This window comes from Abramis brama, assembly GCF_963993115.1.
Source record: "Abramis brama genome assembly, chromosome: 4".
Taxonomy (NCBI): Eukaryota; Metazoa; Chordata; class Actinopteri; order Cypriniformes; family Leuciscidae; genus Abramis; species Abramis brama.
This window is the reverse complement of record NC_139966.1, coordinates 43,537,232-43,557,476: the sequence shown is the minus strand read 5'-3', so window position 1 is coordinate 43,557,476 and position 20,245 is coordinate 43,537,232. Positions and strand designations below refer to the sequence as shown.

The window sequence follows — 20,245 nt, the reverse complement described above, 5'->3', positions numbered from 1 at the left end:
AAAAAAATGACTGAATAAACACTCAAACTACAACAGTTATAATAAATCTATTTATTATTGATTGGAAATGCAATACTCGTAAACAGAATTGACCATTTGCTATGATGACAGGCAAACGCACACCAAAAATAATTTAATAATTTCTAAATATTTTAATTTTTCTGAATGTTAATTAATCAATACATATTTTATGTCCTGAACAAAAAACAAATGGATGGAGCTTAAAGGCTAAACTTTACATAATAACTAGTGTGACCAATAGAGGGCGACAAAACAATACAGATTTACAGTGATCTCACTTGTGCATGTAACATCACTTTACAAAACGACACACATTTTAATAGTATAGTGCAGAGTTAGACCAGGGCAAAACAACAACAACAACAACAACAACAACAACAACAACATTATTTTGTCTATTTTCAAAAGATTTTAAAAAGGAGGAACGTACAATGCTTGACCTGGCAGATTAATGCATTAAGGCAGATCCTGTAGTAAAAGAATACATGATTTAGAAAACTGAAAAAAAAACAGCATATTAATCATCAAGATTTGCATTATATGATTCATATTATGAGATATCAGACAGCTCAGTGTTAGTCCAATATAAGCTCGATGATCACTCAGAAATAAAGGTACAAAGCTGTCACTGGTGTAGTACCCTAAGGTACAAAAGTGAAAAGGTACATCTTTGTAAATTATTTACCCCTAAATGGTATATAGTAGTACCTTAAATGTTCATATAAGTACTTTAAGTGTACATAATAGTTAGGGGTGTGCAAAGCAGCCGGTATTTGTATCTGTATTTGTATTTGTTGAGGGGGGAAAAGTATTTGTATTTGTATTTGTATTCGAGTAAAATTCAAAATAGGTGTAAAAATCCATTTTTTTTGCGTTACACTTCTAATTTACGTTATAGTGTAAGTATTCTTTAATTATATCCATTATAATAATTATGGATATGCAATATTGGTTGATGTTTTTTTTATAAATCCAGCAATGAACATGTAACAAGGAACGTCATTAAAAAGAAAATAACATAACAGCCATTACCTAAGTTAACGTTACTCTGTCAACAGCCTATTGTCTAAATTACCGCGCTAACAGAGCTAATAGTGTTGTCACGGTACCAAAATTTCAGTATTCGTTACCAATACCAGTGAAAATCCACAGTTCTCGGTACCAATTTCGGTACCAAAGCTTAATTTAGATTAAATTTACATATATTAAAGTGTATATCACGGTTACAAAGATGGAAACTGTAGTATTAAAAACACTTTACAATAAGATTCCATTTGTTAGATAACATTAGATAAAATGACCTAACAATAAACAATAGTTATATACTGTCGCAATTATTCTCCTTGGGGTTAATTTAAAAATACATTTTTAACATTACTTACATTATTGTTTATGTTAACATTATTTAATGCACAATGAATGAAGTGAACAAACATGACCAATCAAGTGTTTGTATTAAATAACATTCACAAACATTAATTAATGTTGTAAAAATATATTGTTCACTCAATGTGTTTATGTTAGATAACACATTAAGTAATGTTAATGAATAGTATCTTATTGTAGTGTTACCAAACTATACAGGAGATAAAACGTGTTTTATTTGACTTGACTGTACTTTTATTTAATCCAAAACTGCATTCATATTTAATTTTAAAAGGGCTTTTTAAACCTGCTAAGAGTTATCCAGCCAAGAATAAGCCTAGAACTGCTTTTCTGATGGACTGATATTAATGACATAATGACGGCTTTTTATTTCATTTCTCATCTCCATAAATATATCTAAAGCTAATGCAAGGGCTAGAAAACAATTAATTATTTGCTGATACTTCCTCGTCATCATGGAGAGCGCAGTTCGCACCGCTTTCTCCTTTCCACAAGCGCTTGCTCTCCCGTACGTCTGTCGTTGCTATGTAACCATGGACATAGGCGCGCCGCTCGATTCTATTAAGAGCGCGCTTGCCGCGCGCCTACATTTGAAATCTGAACGCGCAAAAAACGCGCTATGTTAACGACGTATGTGTCTTTTTCCTCCTTTCTTATCAACAAGTGGATTTACAGCCACCACATCAGCAGCGCCGCCGGTCGCCATGTCTCATGAGGAAACGCAGCTTTTTGATATAAAGTTTTTCTTGTTCCCGAATACAAATATATAATTACAAGTATTTGTTCGAAATAAGTATTCGTAAAAAACACATTATTTGTGCCTTTCCGAATACCGTATTCGGGTTCGGCTCCACCCCTAATAATAGTACATTTTAGCTTTTGTACCTTGTACCTTTTGTAACTTTTTTTCTGAGAGTGCTTCTCTAAAACTCTAGTGCATCAACATGCATTACATTCACTTGGTCCCTACAGTGTCCAATATACAGAAGTGAATCTGTCTTTCCTAATATACGACAGATGATGATGGCAGTCTCTATGAGGGAGACGCTTCCAGTTTAATGACCAACTTAAAAACAAACGAGATGCAGTGTGAATACCAATTTCAGCTCCAACCACTTCGTTTCATGTTGTCAAAAAGCTCCTTAACTTTGTGCATGTCCTCTATCAGACTAGCAGGGGCGTCTGACTGTTCCAGCTTCTGCGAAATCTGTAGAGACCGAGTATTAAAAAGAAAAAGTTATGCTAATACACAATCTGAATCCTTAATCGTTCCAGAACTAAACAACCGTCAAATGATTACTAGTGGAAAATACGGTATCAAGTCTCCTTTCAAAACAGGTTTCTAACATCCTGAACTAAAACAGGATGTGAAAGTGTTGTCACGTTTCATTAAAGTGGCAAAATAGGTTTCCTTTTTAGAAGTTCTGTGGCTTCAAAATGCCTGAAAATCCTGTGAAACTGTTCTGTGAAACTGCTACGAATGCACGAAAGAGATGAGCGATCATAGCATGGGAATCGTACCTCACTGAAGTAGCGGAGCATGTATTTGTAGAGTTCACGCAGAGCTGCAGATTCATTGAACTCATTTTGATGTTTCTGATGAAAAGGGGAAATTAACATTAAGCATTTATTCATCACCATATTTTCATCAAAATGCTTCATTAAATCTCTAGGTCCTATATGACAAATTGTACCTTTGACTCATCTTGAAGAAATAATTTCAACTCTTGGCTGCTGATAGAAGGCTGGTCTTTCACTATCTTGTAGTACGACTTCACTTCCTGTTTGTACTGAGGGATATCTTTGGCATAGAGTAGCTTATTGGTTGGTGAATACTGTAGGAGAATAAGAGAGTCAATAATTGTTCTGATATTCACAGTTTTCCTTGTTAGTTTTCAGTGGTTACCTTGTCTAGGTGTTGCTCAGCTAGTGAGAAGGAGTCCATGAAAGCCTGAGCAATGACGGACAGACAGCCGTCCAGGTGAGGCGTCTTCACCATGTCACTGAACACAAAGTCAGGGTTCTTCAGGATATTCACCCAGAAACGAAGAGGAAGGCTGATAGGGAGGTTAGAACATCTTTTTTAGTTGTGCATGAACATATAAAAGTTCTTAAATCATTTGAGGCATTTGATAATCAGCGATCAGTGCAGCTATTGGTGGAGCTCCGCTAAAGTGTACTTCAATGGAGGTGTGTTATCCAGCACCTGTTTGTTTTCCAGATGTGGAGAACATCTGGATCTGAGATTTTTTTTCTCTCTCCTTGTACGTCCAGGAAGTCGAAGAAATACTTGACAGCCAATGGTGCCCTGCTGTTGGGCAATCCCCAGATGCTCTTGAAAAGGGTCTCAACAAAAGAATGGACTGCCACCTGGTGGACACATTTTATTATCACATTCCATAGACATGTACAAAACTGTATATTCCATCCTCTAACCCTAACACTACCCCTAAACCTACCAATCACAGAAAACTTCCTGCATTTTTACATTTTCATAAAACATAATATCATGGGGACCAAAATATGTCAGGTATTTCTGGTCAATCTATCCATCATGTGTCTATATCTCTGTCTATACATCTATCTATACAATAAAATGCTTCTATGTGTCAGTTATTCTCACCTTGGTGGAGAGCAGCTTGGTGAGGTACATCTCCTTGAATTTTAATGCTTTTTTCTCGGGATGTTTGCTCAGGTCTGTTTCGACATCTGGATCGACCTAGACCAAACAAAACGTCCAGGTTACCAGGTTTATTTGTTGAAATTGTCAATGCTTATACCATGGTCTGGGTGAATACTCGATTCTGATTGGCTGCAGGGTGTCCATTAAAAAGTGATAATGTACACCTAGGAAAGGCGTCCCGTCAATTTGCCTGATGACAGTTCTAAATGATTGCGCTGGCTCAAACTCACTGATCAACTGCTGCGGTCGGGTCGCTGTGGCCACGTTGCTTGGCAACGCCTGTATACGGGAGATGTTAAATAGTGCGCTCGACTTAATAAATAAAAACCCTCACAATTTTTACTCTAAAACACATTAAAGTATTATTAATTGATTAAATATTTCTTTCTTTCGTAAGTGACCATGGTATAAGCGGGTTAATGCCCTTCGAGGTGTCCATTGTCAGGTATTAATGGACTTCGGCGGAGGCAACCGTCCGACGCGCGCCGTCGTCCATTAATACCTGATAATGGACACCTCGTCGGGCATTAACCCTTACATATAATTAAAGTAATTATACAACAATGTATTCTTATGTGTACTGACAGTGTTTGTAATATACATGTTTAAGCTATTATGGGTTTCATTATAAGAAGAGGCTAAATGCTTGGTGTATCTTTGAACAATACAAACTGCACTGAGATTCATATGCTCAGATTCACTTAAAAGCACTTCCTCTTATCTGAGCAGGAAGGAGGTGGCAAAACCGAAAGTGTCACACACCCATGCTCACTTCACTGCAGTGTCATGGAAATGCCAACTATATAACTCATGAACCTTGACAAGGACCCATGCATGAAAACACAACGCAGTCATTACTTCACATATTAGAAAACAGAACAGAGCAAACAGAGCAAACAGATGTTATACAGAAGTAAAAATGCCCTAAATGGCTCCTCACCATATGGAAGTACTTGATAGAGAAGTTCTCATCATCTGTGCAACAAAACACCATGATTATTAGTAAAATAATAAGCAATGTCAACTCAACACTTATGCATCATTGGGCTTTAAACAGACTGATGTTTAATGATTGAATCTCTGATGTGGTCACAGACAGTGGGTTTAGACCACATGTATAACCAAACCTGCATAATGCAGTTGCACTCAAACAATACAGTATGCAACACACATGCAAACATAATCGGGTATAAAAATGCATGTGTTCATACAGACAATTCAAAATGTTGGACCTTGATTTACAGCGGGTAAGTATAAGTAAGTAAGTATTGAACACGTCATCATTTTTCTCAGTAAATATATTTCCAAAGGTGCTATTGACATGAAATTTTCACCAGGTGTTGGTAACAACCCAAGTAAGCCATACATACAAAGAAACAAACAAAAATAAGTTCAGAAATTAAGTTATGTGTAATAATGTGAAATGACACAGGGAAAAAGTATTGAACACATGAAGAAAGGGAGGCGCAAAAAGGCATGGAAAGACAACTGCCAAGACAACTGCTGAAAACTTACAGTAATTAAAAAGCAATCCAGCCCCCTGTCAGTGGAAATTAATAACAGCTGGTTCAGTCCCAAATGATGGCCTACAAAGAGGTCTCATTGCCAAGGTGTCACACAAGACACATCTCATGATGGGTAAAAGCAAAGAGCTGTCTCAAGACCTTCGCAACCTAATTGTTGCAAAACATAATGATGGCATTGGTTATAGGCGCCATTCTAAGCTTCTGAATGGTCCAGTGAGCACTTTTGGGGCCATAATACGGAAGTGGAAAGACAATAATTTCACCATAAATTTGCCTCGACCAGTGCTCCTCGCAAGATTTCTGATAGAGGAGTGAAAAGAATAATTCTTCTCATCAAGAATAAATCTTGCGAGGAGCACCTGGTCGAGGCAAATTTATGGTGAAATTATTGTCTTTCCACTTCCGTATTATGGCCCCAAAAGTGCTCACTGGACCATTCAGAAGCTTAGAATGGTGCCTATAACCAATGCCATCATTATGTTTTGCAACAATTAGGTTGCGAAGGTCTTGAGACAGCTCTTTGCTTTTACCCATCATGAGATGTGTCTTGTGTGACACCTTGGCAATGAGACCTTTTTGTAGGCCATCATTTGGGACTGAACCAGCTGTTATTAATTTCCACTGACAGGGGGCTGGATTGCTTTTTAATTACTGTAAGTTTTCAGCAGTTGTCTTGGCTTTCAATGCCTTTTTGCGCCTCCCTTTCTTCATGTGTTCAATACTTTTTCCCTGTGTCATTTCACATTATTACACATAACTTAATTTCTGAACTTATTTTTGTTTGTTTCTTTGTATGTATGGCTTACTTGGGTTGTTACCAACATCCGGTGAAAATTTCATGTCAATAGCACCTTTGGAAATATATTTACTGAGAAAAATGATGACGTGTTCAATACTTATTTCCCCCGCTGTATATATATATATAAAAAAACATTATTGCATCATATAATGATGAACAGATCATCATCAGATTGATATATGTCCAAAATCAAATGTCACTGATTCATTTATATTCATATTTGAATGTAGCAATTACTGATCTGTTAAGCATATACAATCTTTACCAGTGACTAAATTAAAGTTATTATAAAGCACTATCAAAAATAACATGCGGTCAATAAGAGACTACACTGACAGATGTAGGACGTGGTATAAAAAAAAAAAAAAGAGATAGTTTAGACACTTAAACCACCACTTCCTTTACACAAGGCCGTGTTTAATTCTTGTGCCTCAAATGTGACAAGATGCACATATAATATGCAGTTTTAGTTCCAGTTCAGATCTCTTATAAAGGGACAGTTGTCATTATTTACTCATCCTCCTCAAGTAATTTCAAACCATCTTAATTTCTTTGGTGAAAACCAAAACAGATGCTTATCAGACTATTGACAGCGCTTTCTTTTATATCATGAAAGTGGATGGAGACCAGAGGATGTCAAGCACCAAATGTGTGGTGGGGCATTTGCAAAGCTACAGTACTGTGGTGAGCTGAATGTTTGCTTCTAGTACGAGTTGTTAACCAGGCATGTATAGATTACACTCATAATGCAACCAGCCTAAATGTGTTAATTGTGAAGATCAACAATACATTGTACATTGCTTCAGTTGAGCTGGGGAATGATTCAAAGGGATGTGACTCACCCGTTACACTGTTCTGAGTCTTCAATGGGGCATGCACTCTTGTTGTGATCACTTTAATGCATGCTCCATCACCAACCTGGATGGAAATACATATTTAAAAGCACATAAACTCTGAAAATATCAGAAAATACTACTGTGCTGCTGTAGTCTATGGACGTATTATGGGTTAACACAACAGTTTAGCTTAATCTGGGTTTATTTAGTCTTGTGACACAAGTTTTGCAAGTGAAAGGTCAATCTCGAATTAGGCCAACAGCCACCCTTGAGAACATAAAAATACCGTGTTAGACAGGATAGATCTTATACTTCTTAACCGCTGTTTTCATTGTTGTTGAGTGTTTCATTTGTTATTGAGAGAAACGTGTGCAGCTCATATCTAAATGCTGCTCCCAACAGTGGCCGGCGTCAGGATGTTGGCTAACAGTATATCTCTGCAAATGTATTTCGAACTTCTTTTTACCCCTTAGCGAAGAACGAAAAATAACTTCACCTTTATGATATTCTGGTCTCTAGATATGGCTCAGGTCCTGTTTTCTTGTTTTATCAGTTGTCTGATTGCTTAGAATATAGTACACTTCTTCTCAAAAATGATGTTTACACCATTTTTGGTTGTCATGCACTCACCTGATAATGTTTTAGAGTGTTCAACATGGTAACATGCCCTCGAATCTCTGAGGTCTCATCAACTTCCTGTAGCATGACAAACTTTCCTTCCTTCTCATATTCTGAGAGCACAACAAAAAACAGAGACATCAAACAGGAATTAGTTCTGACTGGCAACTGAAACAACAGTTTGATAACAATACAAATAGGTCCTATAAGCTTTAAACATAAGAAAAGTTTCATGAAAAATTTTGATAATCAAAACAGAAGGAGTAATGAACAGGGAGCCTACTAACCGATTTCTATATCCCTGAACTGCTGTGTGTAGGGGAAACCAAACTTGCGCTGGAAGGTCTGTAAGATTTTCTCCTTGACTTGCTTTATTGTGTCACAGGTCAGTGCGTTGACCTCTAAGGGTTCACTGACCTCTCCTCCAGTCCCCACAGCAAACACCACCTTTAGTTTCTACAGGGGCGAAAACATGAACAAAATGATTTAGTGACTATGAAGAACTACCAATTATATATGTTGCACATAAACATTGTGACAGTTCTTATTTTAATGAGAATGAAAAGAGAAGGAAAGAATTTAGGGGACAAACATCCAAAGAGCAAAAAAAAAGAAATCATATATGCTCCCTTGTTTTTTCACAATCTGTTAAAGTCCATGTAAAGTCCAAATTAAGTATGTGTTCTGAGTCTGTCACACCACAGAAAAATGTGTTATTAGCCACCCAGCCAAATTTGAATGATAAAAAAGCAGCCAAGTAAATAAAATAAGCTATCAAAATCTTGAAAAAATTAGCAGTGGTCTCTGCTCTCAAACGCTGGGGGCGTGTCCGCTGGCTGCGCTGAAACCACGCCCACTGGCGGGAAAGTTGACTCGCGGGCACGCACTGCCGATGATGGCACCAGTGCTCCAGTGCGTCATCGAGCCCCCATTTTAGCCCCACCCAAAAAATCCGGAAATATATAGTAAGAATATACAGTGAGTATCCCGTTATTCAACCAATAAGATCATAAATGACATCATAAGTATCATATATACGTTGTATAACATATCTATAAATGGTAAATATCCGGTAAGATAGCCCTTTGAGCCTTGTGGTCCAAAAGGCTTTCACAATGCACAGAATAGGAGACTTTCTCCCAATAACAGATGTCCCCATTACATACATACAAAAGAATGTAGGCAGACAAAGATGCTCTCTGGACAAAGCTGAGATAAGGAAAGTATACTTCTAACAAAATGTTAGAAATGTATTGCTAAAACATATTACAAAGACTGTGAACTGTGAAGTACTGATTTGTGGAGCAAAGGACATTTAGCGTCACAATCACTTAGCACAAACATTGACAACATGGAACAAAGAAGAACAGAATGATTTGAGGGCTTATATCACACACAGAGATCTGCATAACTAAATGAATGACCATGGAGACAAACCAGACAGGAAACACAGGCAAACAGGAACTGAACACAAAATCAAAACTAACTATACATGTTACAATTAAAAAATGACACTGGAAATGTTTTTAAAATCATATTCTGCTCATAATGTCCTCAGCAGTCATACAGAGTCAACATCTTTCATTTGGAGCTGTACTCACAAAATTCAATAAGCTCCAGTAAAACAAAACCTTATTTATACACATTATCTCTTCTTTTATATACTTGGAACATATTTATTAGACAATTTTAGAGGGCGTTCTGTTATTTTTTATGGGAGGTAGATCAAAACCTTTAAACTGCCAGACTAATTGTTTATATATATGATAGATCAGGTATTAAGACCCTTTAAGTACATGAAGCAACTATTATGGTCAATACAGGGAAATAAGTTGAATAATTAGACCTAATATGAATCTTTTTAAAAAGTCAGTTTAAAGCAAAAAATTAAATTAGAAATGCAGTATCAACCTAAAATAAATTACTTATGGCAGGAACTTTTTAGGACCTAGTGAAAAATGCACTGTTGCATAAGATTCCCGGCTATGATGCGGTTTAAAAACTTCTTCTTTTTTTAAAAAAAAAAAGACTTCCGTAATTTTCACTGTAATAAAGGGGAAGAATACAATTTCAAACTAGTTAGACCATCTTCTGACACAAATATGTTCCTTTGGAGGAATGCAAGTTTCTTGCTTGGCAATACAGGTACAGTCCGGTTTTGTGAGAGGAAGGCTTGTGCAAAACTGATATCCTTTGCAGGTGGCAAAATGCAGAAGCACAATCTCACAAGTCTAACAATGAGAGGCTGTTGGTGGTTTCTAGGGGAAGATGGCCTGGTCACATGATTCTGTCTGCATACTGTCATTAATCTTACCTCTTTTCTTGCTTACTCAAGTGTTTATGAGGTGCTAGACAACAACCACCCAACCACAGTCAATATGAGAATCATAGGTCAGGAAAGAATCAGGAACGGAAAATGTCAGGAACCAAATACATGCTGTAATAAAAATCCCTATGGCCAGCAATAAACAATAAATACAAAGTCCACACGTAGGTAAGCAACAAAACAGTCGGGAAATGATGCCCGAAGCACTTGTGCAAGAAATATTGCACAACGAAGTTACAGGAAGCTACAGGATGTCTTGGTGACGGACAGTTTATAAGCAAACTCAAGAGGTTTGAAATGTACACAGCTAGTAATAAACTTAATAGACAAAATATCTGAAATAAATCAATTCATTCTTGGTTGGTGAGATTAACAGACTTCAAAACAAAACAAAATGACCAACCCCAAACTTTTGAACGGTAGTGTATATAATATATCATTTGGGAAGGGACATATTTGGTGTTTCTTTTTAATTAATTAAAAGGGGGAACTACTAAAACGTCAATGTGGCTTGTTACGGTATTTTTGAGGTTAGTACTTTCCATAACTGTTGAATTTTGTGAACAGTTTCTCATTTGTATAAAATTGACCGTAAGAGAAGAAAATACTGACCAGGGCATCAAAGTCCTGCGCTTGACAGAGAAGCCAGTCCTCACTAAGGGTGTACAGAGCTTTCTCCGTCACTGAATCCACCGGCCCTTTAGAGATCTGCTGAGTCAGAGCTGACACCAACAGAAAGAGAGGCTGTCCTACTGATTCCTATGGACGAAACACACACATTTTGTGCATAAACATGCGAGTACACACGAGTAGTGAATGATAATATGCACTTTATAAATCCACGATAAAGTGGATGTATGGACGGACCCTGAGGAAGCCATACAGACAGATGGACATCCAGTTGGTAAGAAGCTTCTCCACTATGGACTCTGTGCGGCGCAGGAGAAGTTTTGGATTTGTATTACTGGACTGGTCCATCAGACTCTGCAGAAGGTCCTCCATTACCTCTGTGAGATAAACCAGGTCTCCATGGAGGGCCAGAGTCAACAGAGACGCCACTGTACATCTGAGAGAGAGAGGAATAGAAAGAGAGATATAAAGAAAGGAACAAAAACACAAGGTATAAAAAAAGAGAAAAAGACAAGTAGATACAGGGTCAAAGACAGACTGAGTGAAAGAGATCAGTTGTTTTTTTAACTTTATATTAATATTATAAAGTGCTATATATTATGCAAAACAATCAAGCCAATGTGTATTGCAATTATTTGCATTAATATGCTTTTAATATTTTTTTCTAATATTGATGCTTTTATGCAAAACCTTAGGATCTAATTTGAGGTTTCAGTAGCAACCTGTATGTGTTTCAAGAGAGCAACCATACATTTGTGTTGTGTTTTATTTTCTTAATTTTGCTTTATTATCATTTAATTTTTTATATCATATATATTTAATCATTTGTATTATTCATCATTTGACCATCTATACCATTTAATCATATATGTCATACATTTTTATATTTAATATTACTCATGAGTTCCCTCACTCTTGTGATGCTTACTATTGTAGTTTAATCTTATGATTGTGGGCTTTCGTGGATTATTTGTCTTCATGAATAAGAGATAAGATGGAATGTCTCCATTTCAAGGCTTTATGAGATGTTGTTGTGAAGCAATTTGATAAAACAACACTTGCTGGATTTGTGCTGGTCAGACGAAGTCTATGCATTGAAACATCAACTAACATTACATTGTTTCAGTGTGATGGTCATTTTAAAAGACACTTCTGAGTTCCCTCACGGAAGACGAAGTGCTATTTGTATAATTCCACAAAACATTATCTCTGTTTACACTTCTAAGCAACGGAAACCAAATCAGGGCCTCAAAATAGCCATAAGGACCTATGACCAAGTTAAACAAGTCATATTCAAACAGAGGTGGAAATGTTTTCAAAGCGGCACAGCATCTTCGACTCACTTGTCTTTTATGTTGAAGTTTTTCTGTTCCTCTAATGCATGCACAAAACAACTGAGAAACTGCTTATCTCTGATCAGCACAGCAAAAGCCTCACATTTTTCATCAACAGTTGTCTGAACAGAGTCCTGACCATAAAAAAATGACAGAGTTATAGTTAAATCATCTATTTTTACAGTGTGGTATGTTTACACTTCATATAGGCCTACTGCTAAATATACTGTAGCATTTTACCTCTCCAATGTCTCTGATCATGACTGCTGACAGAGGACCAGCCTCGAGAAAATAAGAAAATATATATTAAACAAACAAACACACATGGTAAATCTACAATAAAATATGCATCAAAAAGTAATAAAGCTCTTAAACCTCAGGAAAGAAGATTTTTAAGGCAAAGTGCTTGTAATCCAGGAAAGGTATGGCTCCAACATTATCAATCAAGTCGGATTTTTCTGTTTGCAAGTCAACAAAGCCTGTCAAAAACAAACAAAAATAAATGTATGACGTAATCACACACAACTAGACATCAAACAGTAAGTAACATGGCAACAATATGAGCACTGAAGGATTTAAAGGAGAACTCCGGTCATTTTTTTGTAAATTTGGAGTGCTGTCAGTACAGAGAACAACGACAAAAATCGATGTTGCCTACACCGTGTTATCCTCTTTTTAAAATGTGCACCTTGTTGACTTCAATGGGGCAAGTTTTAAACCTGCTTTTAGCCTCTTAACATCCTTGATGTGTCATTACAAGTGCACAGCCATGTGATTCCTTCAGAGTGAACACGGTGAATCTGACTGCAGTAGATGTGAAAGATATGAATAAAAATGAAGTTAATTCGGCCAGCGCTCATACCTGTATTTACATTCTGTTTTCGGTCAAAGTCCACAGTAGTCAATTGTCGAGTTCTCCACTGTTGTTTAGTTACCTATGATCACGCGCGTGAACTTGACAATCGACTACTGTGGACTTCGACCGAAAACAGGATGTAAATACAGGTATGAGCGCTGGCCGAATTAACTATGAGGTTTAGCTCATCAGCTAAAAAAAAAACAAAAAAAACACTCAAAGTCTATATAGCCATGATTCCATCCACCTATTCTTATGCAAATTTTGGGATGTTTTATTAAGAAAAAATCGGAGGATGGAAACAATTTTTTATTTGTTAAGAAAACACATATAAACTATGAAGGAGACACATTTATCCAATACATTTCTTGATGCGCAACAAAAAATGTCTTGTGACTTTACCTCAACAGATCATGTGATCAGAAAAATGGAGGAGAGCGAGAGGTATGTTCGGATGGAGGTCCGAACATTCTTAAAAATCCTTTTTGAAAAAGATTCTTGATCGAAAAACCAACAAAATGCGCATATTTTCCAAGAAGTACGAGCAGAGATGATCCTTCCATTTTATTACAGATAACACAAGGTATGGAAATGTTGATTTATTCACAAATTTTATGTTTAAACCAATTCATATAATTTGTGTCCGTAGCACAAAGGTGCAGGATGAGTTATTTACCTAAGTTTAATACAGTATTTAGGATTTAGTTGTTTGTTCAAATCACTAACCTTCAGTATGAGCAATAGAAACAATACACTTGCCTTTACAAACACCACACTACAAAGACCAGCATTTCAAAAATGACCGACCTTGTCGTATATCCCTTCTGATGTTGCTTTCCAGCATTTCCAGTTGTTTGTTCATTTTCTCATTCATTTTTCTCTGGCTCTTACGGTGAGCAATGACTCCAACTAGACAGATGTGCGAAACCACATATTAATCCCTGCAGGACTAATGTTAAAATATGTGACGTAAATCTGAAATCACTTACCAACAGCAGCTAGAACTAAGAGCAGAATCACTGCGACAAGGATGTATAAGAACATCAAAGGACTTTGAGACTCAAGGGTTTTAGTCAAATACCCAACATTTATCTGAAAATTATAGTAAAATAAAGGAGATTTTTGTATTTTAAATAGGCAAGGGTCAATAATTAATTAACAAGAAATGTTGCATAAAGACATGTTTATTTAATATTTATTATTTAGACTCACAATGAGTGAGTCCACTGTGACGCCTCCTGATTCTCCTTTAATCTTACAGATGATGGCATTGGACTCAATCTTGTCCAAAACACACGGATACTGTTGATCTCCCTGTAGACACGTCACATTCACCTCACTCATACTCAAGTTCAATTTATCTTCTATTTTCTGAGAAAGAGAGGTAGAAGAGTGTGGAGGTTGTGAGATTTACATGCTGATGTGCAAAAACACTGACTGCTCACAATAATATATTTTCTTAGAGTTTTTACCACCAGGGCCTGTAAAAAATAGGCATGCATGCCAAAACATGTAGACTGTACATTGATCTTAAACTCACTGTAATGCTAAACTCACCTTAATGTTGACCTGTAGGTCGTTGGCCACCTGTAAGGTGATGAATCCAGTGAATTCTGGATCAGACTTGTAGGACAAATGCTTACAGTCCACAGTGGCGTTTCCAACTTTCATTGACAAGCTTAACTGTCCACTGTCATCATTATCGGGGGAAAGAAACCACACATCCTGAGAAAAGAGAGACAATGAAGATATGACTCCAATACATGTGACACGTGAAGCTCTGTGAAACAATAAAACACAATAAAATTGCATGAGCTGACACAGACAAACTCCTAATTATTTTCATGTTATGGGTGGTAACTGACAAGCAATTTTAAAATTCAAAAAGATTTAGTAAATATATATATATATACAGTATATATATATATATATAGTATATAGTTCAAGACTTTATACACACACACACACACACAAACGCACACACACATACACATTTGTGAGTGAGGGATAATCCACAGCCTTAAAATAAATGTAACCCCTTTAAAATAATCAATTATATATTTAGAGTCACTGAAGTGCTTTTAACAATTATATGAGCAGATAAATGACATTTCTTTCTAAATAAGACCTCATGCAGTGCATGTGTGAATCTGGGCTGTTTGAAGACTCACTGAAGTTATAAATAGCTGTCCTCTGTGTATCAGATGAAGTACTGTGAGTGATTGCAGGAGTAATAAACACACGTCTTACCTCAGAGCTTCCGTTGTATTGTGTTTGAAGCTCTTTATTAGAGGGACGGGCAGTAACAGATTCCACAAATTCCATATTGCTCCCCTGAAGAACAATCTTCCTTCCACCACTGAATGAAGAGATATTAAAATATATATTAAAATATTTATAATAGAGATATTAAAGGGGTGGTTGATTATGATTTCACTTTTCTAACTTTAGTTAGTGTGTAATGTTGCTGTTTGAGCATAAACAACATTCGCAAAGTTCCAATGCTCAAAGTTCAAAGCAAAGAAAGATATTTGAAATTTGAATATATTTGAAATCGCTTTTTAAGGACTACAACAAAAGGCTGGTAGGAACTACACGACATTCCTCCTGAATTAGTGACATCACTAACCCTAAAATTTACATAAACCCACCCCCGGGAACGCGATTTATAGATTATCATGACAGAATATGCTAATCAATGACTAGAAGATCCACATTAGCTGCATAAATTCTTCAACTAACCATTCAGAAATGTCCTGTTGCTTTCTACATGTTGTCTGACTCCAGTTTTAACATAAAAGGCTAAAAGTTTTGAAATTTTCAGTGCATGTCTGTGTGAGGTAAAAGGACACAAGCTGTTGAAGCTCCGCCCTCTGTGCCAGGAGCAGTAGCTCATTTGCATTTAAAGGGACAGACACAAAAATTTTGCATTTTTGCTAACCCTCTAAAAGTGACAATTTTAACAAGCTATATAAAAATATCTGTGGGGTATTTTGAGCTAACACTTCACATACACACTCTGTGGACATCAAAGACTTATTTTACATCTTGTGAAAAGGGAATTATACCACCCCTTTAACCATTTCAGCCAGTAATACAGAATATTAAGAACGGTCTTGCTGTTAGCAAGCAGGTTGCTCTTTCTGAACCTCTAAAAATTTAAACAATACTAGTCTAAGGTCACATGTGAGTCAGTAAACTGCAGCTCTCAGAATTCTGAAACATACAGGAAATTACTTAATGACTCTAACTTCTGATTTCATTTCTTTCAATCTCACATATATGTGTTTTTCCACAGTATCTCAGCAGATTATTACTTTGCAAACCGTCATTTTCCATATAAACAGCATTCTTGCATATTTCAGGATTAAAATGCCATTAGATTACCAAGAGCATGACATTCAAAATGAGCAGCTTTCATCTCAAGGCACTGATGGGATATGGAAGCTGTTCTGCCAGTGGTCTGAAAGCTCTTACCTCCTCCAGGAGACTGTGGGCTGTATTCCTGTGCAGCTGGGCTGGGAACTGTAAGTGATGGTACTGTTACCATGACAACGGTCGTCAGGAGTAACAACACACACTTTCACTGTTCCTTTAATTCTACTGGGAGGAATGTTGAACCTTAAAGTGTCGCTGGAGCGATCAAACACTGGAGATCTGAGGGGAAACATTCATGCACAGATCTACAATATCATTTATCTTAATCTACACACATTCATAAATACGACTAAACACAAACACACATAATCTTACTCTTTAGGAATAAACTCCAGATCCCCTTGAATATGGATTTTTGTGACAGATTCTAGGTTCCTTCCTCTTAGTAAAACGTTGTTTCTGCCATGGAAAGAAACCTTGTTGGGCTCTAGAGAGAGAATATCTGGCTTCTGCAGGACACAAAATGTTGCACTCAGTAAAGAAAGGCCATACAGGAAGAAAAAAAAAATCCATATCCACTTAATATGACCCAAAGCATTATTTATTAAACAACAGAAATAAATGTATATTTTATTACATACATTTTATAAATGATAATAATAATAATGTGCAGTAATTAAATATAATTGTAAATATGCCTCAATAATATTTTATTTAAAAGCATAATGATTGTGATAAATAATTTATTGCTTATATTATAGAAGAAAGCAACTTTTGTTTTAAAAGAATTTTAAAAGCAAATAGTTCCACAAAAATCAAACAAAATCCTCAGACTCTTGTAAAGTCACATTTATTTTTCAAATAGGAACAAACTGTAAAAACAACATCCCTATTCTGTGAGGTTTGGTTCATAATGATTTCCATAATGACACTTACTGTAATCGTAGAGAGTAGATCTTTACATGCATCCTAAAAAGTAGAAAAAGAGAGAGAACTGAGCGGTTCATTTACTTCCTGAGTTTTCTTCAGTCAACACAATGATATTTAAGATATTAACAATTAATTAATATAATCTTGAATCTTTTTAAAGGTTATGTATTTCCCAGTACGTATAATGAAGCACTGGATTGTAGAATACAGTATGTCTCACCTGTATGAGTAACTGCCGTCCAGGTCCATGTGTCCAATCACAACGCTGAGAGGAAGAGGACCACTGACACCCAGATGAGACACACTGCACACACCTGCATTCATGCACATATGATGTATTAATATAATCTATAAATCTCTGTGTTATCATTTCTGAACTATGCAATTTTTCACACTGAATTTCATTTTCTCACTGTGTATAAGAAGCATTTGTGTTATCTGTGATACTGGAGCAGTTCCTCAGTGTCAGTGTCTCTGTGATCTTCTGATCCTTAATGGTAACAGTAGCAGAGACTTCTGAAACTGAATAGATTATCAAAAATGTTTATGGTTATAAAAAAAATCATATTCTGACTACAAAAATGTACTGTATAATAGCGCACATACAACTTCATTAAAAGAAAACTAACCTCCAGTATAAAGTATGTGGTCAGGAAAACTGCAGGAGCAGTTTGGGAAAACTGCAGTCAGATCAGACCCGTCACACAGATTCACACTTCCTGTGGTGAAGGAACATGAGAAAGCGGGATTTCCTGTGCTCTCCAGACTCAAGGCAAGATGTAGAGTAATCTGTGTAGGAGAGGGCAATGTTTGGTAGTCATATAAATTATTTATTAAATATATTCCCTAAATAATGATAAATACTTCCAGATTATGACCCTCTACCTTTCTAGAAGAGTTCTCTGTCATCTGAAAAGAAAGCAGCTGTGTCTTAAGAGAGTTTTTTGGGATGGACACCCATGAAGTATTTGAGCATTCATCTTGAGTAGAACATCTGGATAAAAACATCATCAATTTATCACGTACAGATCTGTTTGCACACTGCTCACCATGTCCATATAGATGATAAGAATTTAAAAGACTGTTCTACAAGGAACCATTTTAAGTGATGATAAGCAGATATCATGTGTGATGTGTGACAAGTCACATGTGATAAAGGCAGGCTGACCTCTGTGTGTTCAAACACCAGCCGCAGAGAGGATCCAGAGCAGCTCTGCAGTCTTTCAGAGAGCTGTATTTATCACACTGAACCACAGACACTCTTCTGAGCTACATCAAAAACATGAGCAGAAAGAGATAAGTGTGATGATTCAATATAATACAGCTGAGTAGAGACATACTGCCAATGGTTTGTTTGTTAATAGCCCATTTCTAAACCTCACCTCTTTCCTCAGAGCGATGTAGATATATTTGAAATCTACTGGATCAAAGTGCATTCTGGGAAGCACTGCTCGTTCATCATCAGATTTGTACAGCACTATTGGATAGTCTGGTGTGAATTTCTCATCCAAAACCAGCTAACAACAAACAGAAATACAAATCATAAATTGTGATTGTATAGTAGTTCAAATGCAGAGGTAAACAACAGATTAAATGGAGGGCAGGAGTTTAGAAATGAAAACTTATTGAGATGTGAAGGAGACCTTTATTAGTTGTCCATCACTGGTTCCTATGAACAACAAAATCCAGGATCCACTTCTAACTGCTGCCACTGATGACATTGAGCTGTACTTGTACACCACAGAGAGCGGCTGAAGGTTACTACCACTCTGCAACACAAAGAACAAAAATATTATGACTTTGGTGAATAGTGAAATTAAGTTTTCTCATGCAACATATTCTACATAATGCTGATTTTCCAACCTCAGAATCACATTTTTCACCAGCAGTGCAGAAACCCTTCACTTTGCCTTGAACTCTACTGATGTTGTACAGAGCCAGCGCGGTGTTCTTCGGATCCTGCTGATTCTGCGCACTGAACACTCCTGCCCAAATAACACCGTTCCCTGAGGGAATAACGGTGGAGGAGACGAGCACTGGACGAGCTTTATCATTGCAGCACTCTATCGTTGCAGCCTGTAGGGATTTGAAGATATCTTTCTTTTTTCTTTCATTGCTGTCCATCCGCAGGACGTGCACTTTCCTCTCCGAGTCAGTCTTTGCATTGAGAAATAAGTAGGACTCTGGGGGAGAAACTCTCTGGAATCCGTCAACAAACTCCACATCTCTAGCGGTGCTCTGGATGGAGGGGTGTATTCCTTCTTCTATGTAGTTGAAAATACCCATATACTGAGACGTTAAAGTGTTCCACAATTTAACAACAGGATACTGGGAATCTTGAGTGCTTTTGTGTTCATCATTTTTCCCAACCAAAATGTACCTACCAGTACTTGGACCTGCTATGAACGCAACAGATTTCTCATTCTGTCTCGATCCTACCAATAAACCACTTTCATAGTAAATACTCTTTGTAATGTCATTTATATCAAGAACTTCGCAGTATCCATCTCCAAAGGTCCCACAGGTTATCAGGGTGTCGTTGTCGTCAAAAGGCACTAGAATGTTGACTCTATTTTGATGAGTGGCATTAGTGATGTCCTTCCTCTTCTCCTCAGAAAGATCGAGGCTCATCTGATGTAGTCGATGGTCAGTAAGAACGAACAACTTACTTTTACCAACGACAAAGTCCTTGATGTCTCCATCAAAGTTCACTATATCACCGCAAATGCAATGTTTCAAAAGTGGGAGCACAAGTATTCCAAGAAAGTATCCTCTCATCTTGCATATCTGAGAGATCAGCTGAAGTTTCGAGATCTTGTCACAGAGATCAACTGCGCTCAGATGCGTCCACGGTTGAAATGGATGGAAGTGAAAGCAGCGGCTCTGCCTGATGACTTCCGCGCAACACGCCAACAAATCTGT

The 20,245-nt window shown here is 36.9% G+C and overlaps 1 protein-coding gene across 1 annotated transcript; it reads right to left on the bottom strand.

Moving 5' to 3' along the window:
• Positions 1 to 36: 36 nt before the first annotated feature.
• On the bottom strand, positions 37 to 20,226 carry plxnc1 (plexin C1). The gene is made up of 31 exons (XM_084111765.1): positions 19,187 to 20,226; positions 18,967 to 19,092; positions 18,706 to 18,840; positions 18,492 to 18,592; positions 18,209 to 18,317; positions 17,953 to 18,112; positions 17,737 to 17,845; positions 17,544 to 17,637; positions 17,330 to 17,362; positions 16,769 to 16,902; positions 16,493 to 16,672; positions 15,266 to 15,374; positions 14,573 to 14,740; positions 14,228 to 14,386; positions 14,005 to 14,107; positions 13,823 to 13,924; positions 12,535 to 12,638; positions 12,400 to 12,441; positions 12,169 to 12,293; positions 11,063 to 11,261; positions 10,808 to 10,954; positions 8,157 to 8,325; positions 7,882 to 7,982; positions 7,258 to 7,333; positions 5,031 to 5,065; positions 4,031 to 4,126; positions 3,614 to 3,777; positions 3,314 to 3,464; positions 3,102 to 3,242; positions 2,929 to 3,003; positions 37 to 2,614 (listed from the first exon to the last, which is right to left on the bottom strand). The coding sequence occupies exons 1-31, from the start codon at positions 20,099 to 20,101 to the stop codon at positions 2,510 to 2,512; spliced, it is 4,467 nt and encodes a 1,488-aa protein (XP_083967891.1). The 5' UTR covers positions 20,102 to 20,226; the 3' UTR covers positions 37 to 2,509.
• Between the last annotated feature and the right edge of the window lie 19 nt (positions 20,227 to 20,245).

Bases quoted from the DNA above. Each gene is read 5' to 3' on its own strand.
- plxnc1 (XM_084111765.1), bottom strand. From the start codon at position 20,101: ATGAGAGGATACTTTCTTGGAATACTTGTGCTCCCACTTTTGAAACAT. The intron at 18,593-18,705 runs GTGAGGTTTAGA...TTTTTGATGTAG, and splicing joins ACATCGCTCTGAGGAAAGAG to CTCAGAAGAGTGTCTGTGGT. The intron at 17,846-17,952 runs GTTAGTTTTCTT...TAATCTATTCAG, and splicing joins CCACATACTTTATACTGGAG to TTTCAGAAGTCTCTGCTACT.